Here is a 10,790-nt window from a genome sequence, read left to right on the forward strand (position 1 = left end):
GCATGGAGGTCTATGGCCCTAAATAGACCTCCTTACCTTTCTTCCAGCTTCTGCCATCTGCTCATCCACCATCACATTGGCTCCTGCACCGGGCAGCAGCTGGGAGCAGCTGACAGAGAGGGGATGTCAGACTCACTAACCAGGCCCCCTTCTTCTAAATAATATAGATGGGACTGTGCCTGAGCCTCAAGTTACTCACCCTGCTTGTTGTCGTAGGCCTCTCTGCCTGTCCACATTCTGAAGGAGCCCAAGAAAACTCTGCAACTAAGATGTTACCTTTATAGCACTGGCTGGATGCCTTAGTGAGTTGCTGCTCCCCAGGGATGTCTGAGCTACAGGTCACAAAGGAGGCTCTGTGCTTATGTTTTTCTGAGCAATGGGAATGTGTGGGCTATGTGTGTTGCCAAGGAGAGTTATAAGGAAATGCAGAGATATAATTAAAAAAATCTACATTTTTTCCATTACTGGTGACACTCATAATTTTAGCTTCCATTCTTTTCTTTCTAGACTCTTACAACAACTTCCAAAATGTTTTCTTTGCACTCTTTTTCTCCTTCACTTTCATCTTTTCAATCCAATATACACAATTAAACGGGTGCAGCATTTTACAATGTAATAGCATTTTTATGCCTGACTTTTATAAATTTTTAAATCCTTACACAAGAATATTTTTCCATTGATTTTTAGAGAGTGTGGACGAGAAAGGGAAAGATATAGAGAAGCACATTGATTGGTTGCCTCCTGCATGTGGCCTGACCAGGGCCGGGGCACGCGAGGGGCTTGCAACTGAGGTAGGTGCCCTGATTGGAATTGAACCTGCGTGCCTTAGATTCATAGGCTGATCGTCTATCCATTGAGTCAAACCTGCTAGGGCGCCATGCCTGACTTATAAACAAAGAACAAAGGACAAATATTTCAATCAGGTCTGAAAGACCCAAGAAGTCTCACCACTGCCCATCATCCTTAGCTCATCTTCTGTCTTTCCTCCAAGACTCACACAAATTCTGAGCCATATATGTCTATTCACCTTTATGCAAGCAAACCAAATAGTTCCACACCTCAGTTTCCCCCCCATTACTAGGTGTGCCTTCCTTTTACCCACCTTTTCTGCCTGACTAACTGCTCCTCACCTTTCAGCCTCCTTCTTACCTGTTTCCTTTCTGATTTAGTCTCAACAAGGCAGTTAACCCTCTTTGAGATTCCTCCAGCACTTAGTGTGTACCTATTGCTGCCTCATTCCACTTGGTTTTAGTTGTGTATTTACAAGCCTCTGTCCCCCAAAGAAGGGGAGAGATCGTGCACAGTTCATTTTAATATATCTAGTAATGAGCACAGATTCTTACACAAGTAAACACTGAATAAAATAGCTGAAATTAATGCGTGAAGAAAAGAATCAAGACTGTTCTTCACCCATCAGTCTAAGGGTGTCCATTTGCCTGCCATACTCCTGATTATGTATCTAGGTCAAGGCTCTAAACAAGGGTTTTCTGGACATAAGATATGACTGTTTGGCATGTTTTCCTCAGGCTCCATGGCTGATTCTTGGTTTCATCAGCCTTGCCCCTTCTCCCTCAGCACTCTGAGCATGGCCTCCCTGATGGGCTTGGATTTGACACTGTAGATGATGGGGTTAAGTACAGGGGGCACTACCAGGTACACATAGGCAATAAGAGCATGCACAATTTGAGGCAGGTGCCTTCCAAAGCGGTGGATCATGGATACACCTATGACTGGGATGTAGAAAACCAGAACAGCTAAGATATGAGAAACACAAGTGTTGAGGGCCCGAATGCGTTCTTTGGGAGCAGCCAGACCAATCACTGTATGAAGAATCAGGGTATAAGATAGCACAATAAGCAGGGAGTCTACACCCACCGTGGACAGAACTACATACAGTCCATAAAGGATGTTCACAGTAATGTCATCACAGGCCTTTTTCATGACATCTGCATGGAAACAGAATGAATGGGACAGGAGCATCTTGCCAGGGCAAAAGTTCAGTCGCTTCAGTAAGAAGGGTACTGGGAATAGGGACACAGTGGCTCTAGCCACAATGGCCAGTCCAATTCTGATGATGACGTTGTTTGTGAGGACAGCTGCATAGCGCAGGGGGTTGGAGATGGCCACAAAGCGGTCAAATGACATGGCCAGGAGCACCGAGGACTCCACCACAGAGAAGGAGTGGAGGAAGAACATCTGCACCAGGCAGGCATTGAAGGCGATGAGCCGATGGTCAAACCAGAGCACGGCCAGGGTGGTGGGCATTGTGGACAAGGTGAGACCCACATCAGTGAGGGCCAGCATGGACAGGAAGTAGTACATGGGCTGGTGCAGGCTGGGAGTCCTCCTCACAGCCAGGAGGATGAGGCAGTTTCCAGTGAGGGCCACAGTGTACATGCAGGAGAAGGGAATGGAGATCCAGCCATGAGCAGCCTCCAGCCCTGGGATGCCAATCATCAGGAAGGAAGCTGGCTGGAAGAAGGAGATGTTGACATAAGACTGGGAATGAAGCATCTTTGGAGGACAGATTAACTCTAGAAAGATTTGACCTGAAACTGGGCAGAAAAATAAGGAGATATGACAAAATTAATGGAAACACCCCAATTCTAATATTAGGTGACTGGGTTCAGAAACAATACCAAATATAAAATGTATAGATTTAAAAATATACTGCAATCTTATGACTCTTCTCCCCCCCCAACCCCAATATGTGGGATATAAATCATAATGCAACAAATGGACAAATAACAAACAAACAAATTCATAGGTTCAGACAATAGAATGATGGTTACCAGAAGAGGGGTGTGGGCAGGATGAAGAAGGTAAAATGGGTCAAATATAGGATGATGGAAGGACTTGAGATGGTTAGCTCATAATTGAATATACTAACAGTGTATTATAAAGTTGTACATCTGGAATTTATCTTATGTTATTAACCAGTGTTACCCCAATGTATTTAATATAACAGAATACTGCATCTAAAAGCAAGCTAGTTAATAACTACATTTTGACTTATTGACTATAAAAGTATCATTTCATAGTGTGAAACACTGATCTCTTCACACATAAATTAATAAAAGAACATAGGAGAAACCGCCACCAAATACCTTTTAGCAGAGATTTCTTTAGCAACCACCAAAAATAGGTCTGTGAGCAAAAAGAGTTTTAGTCTGAACACTGGGGTGTACAGTTATGCCATATTTAGCCAATAGCATGGACTTGCTCTGAAGGTAGGAATGACTTTTTTTTCCTTTTCTTTTAATTTAGGTGTGTGGGGGTTGCTTCTAGAGCAGAGGATTATGCATATTCTGGTTGAAGACTTTAAAAGGAAATAAATTTGCCCGTAGTATCAGTTCTGCATCCTCCATTCCTTCTCTCTCAGATACTATTTTGAGCAAATATGAAGCTCTGGTGGAACTCACCCCATTCAAAGATGAGCAACAAGCAGAGAAGGCCAACAGAATTTGAGCAGATGTATTTTGTAAAAACTCAAAGGGATAAAAGAAGTTACAGATATGTGAAAGTACTTTTGGAAATAAAGAATTATTCAGGAAAGAGCCTGTCCAAAACTTTCCTAAATAAGGAAATGATTAACCAAATTAAATTTTTTTGATATTAGAGTATAAAAATAATCTGGAATCTAATGAACAAAATAAAATGATGAACAAAATAGAAACAGATGCCTGGATACAAGGAACAGACTGATAGCTGTCCAAGGGAGGGGGAAGGTGAAGGGATTAGCCAAAGACATATATGCATAACACAGACACAGACAATAGTGAGGTGGTGGCCAGAGGGAAGGGGGATGTGAGGGACGTGTGGAGGTGGGAAAGGGGGTGGAAATAGGGACATCTGTAATAGTGTCAACAAAAATAAATAAAATAAAAAAAAACCTGATGATAATGCCAGATGGGAAGAGGACTTGACACCTTGTCTCATCCACTCCTTCTCTTCTCTCCCCAGAAATGTGGTCTGGGATTCCAGTTCATCTCTGACCTGTAACTCTCTGAACCGCAGCTAGGCAGCCTCCTCAGGCCCCCCTTTTTTTTTTCAAGCAAGGGATGAGACCACTGTCTCTTTTATTGTCCAAGACTGAATTTTCTTCTTCTCTGCATTATTTCCAGACCTGCTCACTGATATCTCCATCTGAGGCTAAGGTGCTGGCAGTCACCCATCTAAGAAGTGAAGAGGCAGGTGTATCGGGGCCCCAGTTACTCACCCAGGCTGCTCTGCCACTCCACATGCTGCAGAAGTCCAGGATGTCTTTGTGGCAGAGGACTGTTTTATCTCAGAGCACAGAGACGCCTTAGTAGCAGTGCCCAATCTTCAGGGAAGGTGAGGTTTGGGCCACAGAGGAAACACTCCACTCAGGTTCCTGGGGAATAAAAAAGTTGGGGAGTCTTTGGAATCAGGGGAATTGTGTGAAGGAAGTAAACACTAAGTGTGAAAGAGAGACAGAATCATAGACTCTCTAATACCCCATGAGGTTTAAATGATGATATTCAGAGATTATCAGCTTCAAAGGCCCATCTGCATTTGAAATCTTTCCAGCACAACATTCCCAGTGAGGCTTCAGGACGAGTCCCACAAGAGTTCCCAGTCTTTGCGGTGGATAGGGATATAGAGTGATGTGTTGGGAGCCTAGAAGTGTTGGCCTAACCCGGGCTGAGGGAGTCAGGGAAGGCTTTCTAGAGGAGGTAGAGAGGGAGCAGACTTCTGAAAGGCCCACAGACACTGTTCTAAAAACTCAGCTCTCATTCTGGTACAGACACCAGGACTCTGGGCTTAGAGCTCCAGACTTGGCTGACAAAGATTGTGCCCACACTTCTAGCCTAGGACTGACCTAATGAATCAGGCAGGTACGGGGCGGGGGGGGGGGGGGGGGAACATGGACAGTGAAAAGAACATGAACTGTTACAGAATTTACCAGGCAACCAAAAAATACACAGGAGTACTCCGAGATTCAGGATAAACCCATTTATTTCCAGATGCACTAGTACCATGACTCAGGGGAGCCTGTTTTCAAATCCTGAGCAAGCCAATATGGAGAAAGCTTTCTCTTTATACCCTTTGGTTTCTTTGTCCCCCAAATATGGATAAGACTTCCAGACCTTTTGAGAGCTTTGCAAAAAGCCCTGTGATGGGAGCCGTGAGACCACACCTAAAGGCCTGGCCTAGCACCAGCACTGATAACCTCCTCTGGGGGTTGTGTATGGTTCATGGTTTATGGCCTCTGTAAAATGTGAGTATTTAGGTAAACAGTTCTTGCAAGACCAGATAATTAAGGAAGGGGCAGTGACTTGATTATAGGCTAACAAGATAGTGTATTAGGGATACTGATTAACTAGGTACAGAGTCAGGCTGCTAGGCCACCAAAAAAAAAAAAAAAAAAAGAAAGTCTTATTTTCCTCATCAGAACTACAGAGCCAGTCAGACATGGGTTCTAATTCTTGTTCTATTTCTCACCACATACAAGGCCTGTCTCTGTTCTTTCTTCACCCCAAAATAGCTGTGGCCTCAGATGTTTCATAAATCAATTTGGACTAAGGTCATTGACCTGGAGCTGTTTTCTATGGACCCATTTGACTTCCCTTCGACTTTGATTGCACTTTCCCAGCTGAACGGGGTCTAGCCTGTCTACTTTTTCCCTCTTAAGGGAAATTTTGTATATATATATTCTCCCACTCTGTAGGTTGTCTGTTCATCCTCTTAATTGAATCTCGATATAGCAACAGGTTTTAATCGTAATGAAGCTCAATTTATGAAAATTTTCTTAAATAAATTATGCTTTTGGTGTCAATACTAAGAAAGCTTTGCCTTGGATCCTGAAGATTTTCTCCCATGTTTTTCTAAAAGTTTTAAATTTATACTCACATTAAACATTTTTTTACATTTAGGTCAGTGATCAATTTTGAGTTAATTTGTGCATGTATTGAGGTATAAGTAAGAAATAAAGTTGTAATATACTTAAAGTATAAGTAAGAAGTAAAGTTGTAATATACTTAAAGTGTACAATATGATGATTTCATATACATATACACTGTGAAAAGATTCCCACGACTGAGTCAATTACATATTCTTCACTTCACATATTTATCTTTATTTTCTGAGACTATTTAAGTTCTATTCTCAGCAAATTTCAATTATACAATATTGAATTATTAACTCTCATAATCACATTAAACATTAGATCCTTAGAATTTTTTTTTTATCTTATAACTAATTGTTTTGTTCTGATGAAAGAAAGCTCATTCCAACTTGGCTGGGACCTGGAAGCTCACCTGGAAATTCGGCCCCTCCTCCACATCTAGGAGCTGCCTGTTATGATGGAAAGATTAACAACCTTGTTGCAGAAACCAGAGTCATCAGCCCTTTGGATCCCCCAGCCCTTTGCATACCTGCAGGTCTTTGCAAATTTCCAGCTCACATTGCCTGTAAACTGCCCATTTTGCATACCCATTCTTATCCCTTTTGCTTCCTTCCCCATGTAATCTTCCTCCTTCTAACCAATATAAGCAGCTGATTTATGGTGGCGGGAGGGGGGAAAGAGCAGATTTTGTGGATGACCAGCTGTTCACCCATGCTGCTGGCATTATTGGAATAAGCGCTCATATACGGTTCAACCCTGTCTCTGCTCAATTGTCTCAGGTAGTGCCAGGCAGCCCTGACCCATTGATTGTCCAGTTACACTTAGACCATGTGCGAAGGAGATCCCGCTCCTGCAGGAGAGATGGAAGACTGTTGGACTCACCTGAGGCAGAGACGTATTCCACACTGAAGTGATACCATGCAGTATTTGTCTTTTTCTGTTTGGTTTATTTTACTTAACACAATGTCTTTCAGATTCATTTATCTGGTCGTAAATGGCAGGATTTCCTTTTTTGTTTTTAAGGCTGACTATTGTATAACACGTGTATCACATTTGCTTTATCCATTTGTTTATCGACAGACACTTAGGTGGTTTCCAATATCTGGGCTGTTGTGAATAATGCTGCACTTGATATGGGAGTATAGATATCTCTTTGAGATAATGATTTCAGTTCCTTTGGATATAAACCCAGACAAAGTTGGGATTGCTGAATCATACGGTATTTTTTTTTTTTTTTTGAGGACCTTCCATATTTTCTACAGTGGTTTCTCCAGTGACATTCTCACCAACAGTACACAGGGTTTCCTTTTCTCCATACCCTTGCTAACACTTATTATCTCTTATCTTTTGGATTCTATTTGACACTGTTAACACAAAAAAACGATTGAAACCTGTAAAGAATTTTTGTGAGTTTATTTGAGCCAAACTGTTGACATATGCTGGGAAGCACAACCTCAAGGAATTGAAGTAATGCTCTGGAGAAAGACAGGTTACATTTGTATTTATACATTGCAATCAAAGGAAAGGGACGTGGGTGAATTACATGAAATCCATTGATGATAGACTAGAGAGGCGGGAGAAAGCAAAGTGGGGAAACCCCTGGGATTGGATAAAAAGTAAAACGATGGACACATACTTAGGTGGGTGCAGGAACAATTAATATGATAATGAAGGAATTTGTGGTATCTGTCCTGGAGCCCAACACATTTGGGGTCCAGATGTTACAAGTTACCCAGACATTTCAAGGGTATGTTGTCATAGATGCAAAAAGACAGATAGGCTCAGTTAAGGTAAAGGTTGACCTTGCCAGTGAAGATACTGGCCTAGGATGTAACTGCCCACCATAACTACTTTTATTTAAAGTTTAATTTCAGACCATCCTTTGTGGTTACTGAAAGATCAGACAGAGGCTGAAAACCAGGACTACAGGCTTTATTGGAGGAGAAGGACCTGCTGGGCTGTCTCGCAAGGGAACAGCAGCACATGCAGAGGTGAGCATGCCTTTTGAGGGGCAGAATGGGAAGGAATGGGGGCTTATTGTACTTGGTGCACGCTGTTTGGTGGCTTAATTTATGGTCCATATAGGAACAAGTGTTTAGGTATTTGGCAGGTGTGGATTGGTGGTCCAATGTATAGTCCATATAAGGTACATGGTTAGTCGCTCAGGTATTTCCGGGCTGCAGGTTACGTCATACTCCGCCCACCAGTTGGGGGAAGGGAGGATCTATCAGTTACTTTAGGTCTCTGAGTTTGCAAGACTGCCATGCAGGCCTTCCCTGAGCTTGTCAGGTTAGCATGTGGTCCCTTTCATCCATAACAATCACTACAATACCATCTATTCTTTATTTTTGGATTTCCCCTTTTACAGGGCCTGGAATACTGAAATGATTTTTGAATATTTAACATTGAATGACATCAAAGAAATGACTACTAAGCATGACTTTTGGCATCAGCTAAAGAGTTGGTGGTGATCATTGTGGGAAAGAAACTCAAAAATGTGATGCTGGTAATCTCTGGTCATAAACATATACTGAGAGTAAATCTTGCCTTCAATTATAAAAAAGGCTGGGGAGAGCTCTTTTACTAGAAATAAAAAAAAATTATGTTCTGTCCTTATTTTTTGTTAATCCAGTTTGGGATAAATGATGTACTACTGAGATGGAAGCCTCAATGAAATTACTGGGGGATGTACTGTTCTACTTATGGGGCAACCTCACTCAGACTCTGACTCTCAAGGGGACTTGGCTACCTAAACTAGTGCCCTTCACTGACCAGGCCAACATAAACATGGCTGGGAACGGGACAGTGTTTTTTTGGTCTTCAGTCCCTGGAGACACTTTTTCACTGGGAAAGATATACTCACTCTGATGAGCAATTGCCTGAGTCCCAGAGTTCTCTCATAGCAGCACAGCGGCTGCCTGCCTGGGACCACCTCTATTAGTTAACTCAGCTCTCAAGCACCCAGAGGGTATCCTCCTGGAAGCTCTTCCTGACCAATGGGAACCAGAAGGCAAACACTCTCTCAGAACCCTAGTTCATGTGAACAAGGAATAAACAATGGCCATACCCCACTTTAGTTTGTCATCTTCTAGAATACAGTGACATTTTTCTGGAACAGCTTTAAAAACTATGACCTTTCTGTTGGTCTTCATCCTCTAGTGCATAAGATCAGTCATTTCAATCCTATTTAAATCCCACCTCTTTCATCCACCATACTACTCCCTTCCTTTTCCCCATCCCCCATCCTCAGACCTGGTACTGGTATGTGTAAGACCCAGGGGGCAGAGGGGCAGGGGGCGGGGGGTGGAAGAGAGGAAAGGCCAGTTTTTAAGTTCCACACTCCCAGGTTAATGTGACTCAATGAGTGATTTAAAAACAAACTCTGTGTGGCTTGCTTGTCATATCAGAACACACATTTCTATTCTTCCAGTATCCTGTCAGGCAGGGATTACTGCCTCCTCCATGGAAGTAATAATAATGAATACTTATTGACTACATACTTTGTACTAAATACTATCCCAAGTATTTTACATGGATGATTGTACACAATTCTCATAAAACACTGATGGGTAAGTACCGTTATCATCCCTAATAAACAGATGAGGATAACAAGCCTCACAGAAGGTGAATTGACTTCAAAGTCACAGAACTGTCTGCTCTTTCTGTTGGACTGGGCTTCCTTTTAGAGAGCCTGTGACTACTCCTGGGGTGGGCAATCCCCAATCTTTGGGAGCAGGATTGATTTTTGGAAAGAGCCTTAAGTGGTAGATTCAGGGAGTAGGAGATTGAGTTGGTACCATGTTTGGGAAAACAGCAGGTGTGGCCTCAGGGAAGGGGTCCCTGAAGGGTTTCAGCCTTACAGGCACTTTGGAACTGTTCATGGCTTCTCAATGCTCAGAGATTACATCCATCAGATAAGGTCACTCACCTAGTGGCAGAAAAGAAATAATAGCTCAGAGCTCCCAAATCCCATCCCAGGGCTATGTCTCCCAGTAATGCAAGGGATTAAATATCATCCCTTCTAGGCTGCTATACTACCTGCGGTAAAAAAGAAGGAATTCTTACCATTTGCAACAGCATGGATGGAACCGGAGAGCATTATGCTAAGTGAAATAAGCCAGTCAGAGAAAGATAAAGATCACATGATCTCACTCATTTGTGGAATATAATGAACAACATAAACTGATGAACAAAAACAGATCCAGTGACAGAGAAGCATGAAACAGACCGTCAAACCTCAGAGGGAAGGTGGGGGAGGGTGGGGGTAAGGGGGAGAGATCAACCAAAGGACTTATATGCAAGCATATAGGCCTAACCAATGGACACAGACAATAGAGGGGTGAGGGCATGAGTGGGGGGCTGGGGGGGACCAATGGGGCGATAAGGACCATATGTAGTACCTTAATCAATAAAGAAAAAAACCTTTAAATAATATATTTTCTTTAGTCCAATATATCCAAAATACTAGTACAACCATTTCAACATGTTCTTGACATAACATTGATAAGGAAATAGTTTATTATTTCTTTGGTAAGTATTGCAGTAAAACATATAACATAAAATTTATCATTTAACATTTAAATTTATTTAAATTTTTTTAAGTATACAACCCAGTGGGGTTAAGTATATTCACATTTTTGTACAACCATCACCACTATCCATTTCTACAACTTTTCATCACCCAAACTGAAATTCTGTACCCATTAAATAGTAACTCTTCATCCTCCCCTCCCTTTAGCCCATGGTAACCTCTATTCAGCTTTCTGTCTCTATGAATTTGCCGATTTTTATACCTTACATAAATGGAGTCATACAATATTTGTCCTTTTGTGCCGGGGTCCAACCCCAGCAGGTCCAGGGGTCCCCAAAGGTGTGGACGGAGTCGGTGAAGAAGGAATGGTCTCAATCTCCAGAGAGGTTC

General features: G+C 42.3%; 1 protein-coding gene across 1 annotated transcript; it reads right to left on the bottom strand.

Annotated features, from left to right (window-relative positions):
* Positions 1-1,551: 1,551 nt before the first annotated feature.
* Positions 1,552-2,514, bottom strand: LOC132242095 (olfactory receptor 51I2-like). Its single transcript, XM_059711011.1, has one exon. It carries the CDS (start codon positions 2,512-2,514, stop codon positions 1,552-1,554), a length of 963 nt encoding a protein of 320 aa, XP_059566994.1.
* Between the last annotated feature and the right edge of the window lie 8,276 nt (positions 2,515-10,790).

Source organism: Myotis daubentonii, chromosome 9, assembly GCF_963259705.1.
Source record: "Myotis daubentonii chromosome 9, mMyoDau2.1, whole genome shotgun sequence".
NCBI lineage: Eukaryota > Metazoa > Chordata > Mammalia > Chiroptera > Vespertilionidae > Myotis > Myotis daubentonii.

Coding starts and splice junctions, on each gene's coding strand:
- LOC132242095 (XM_059711011.1), bottom strand. CDS start 2,514: ATGCTTCATTCCCAGTCTTATGTCAACATCTCCTTCTTCCAGCCAGCT.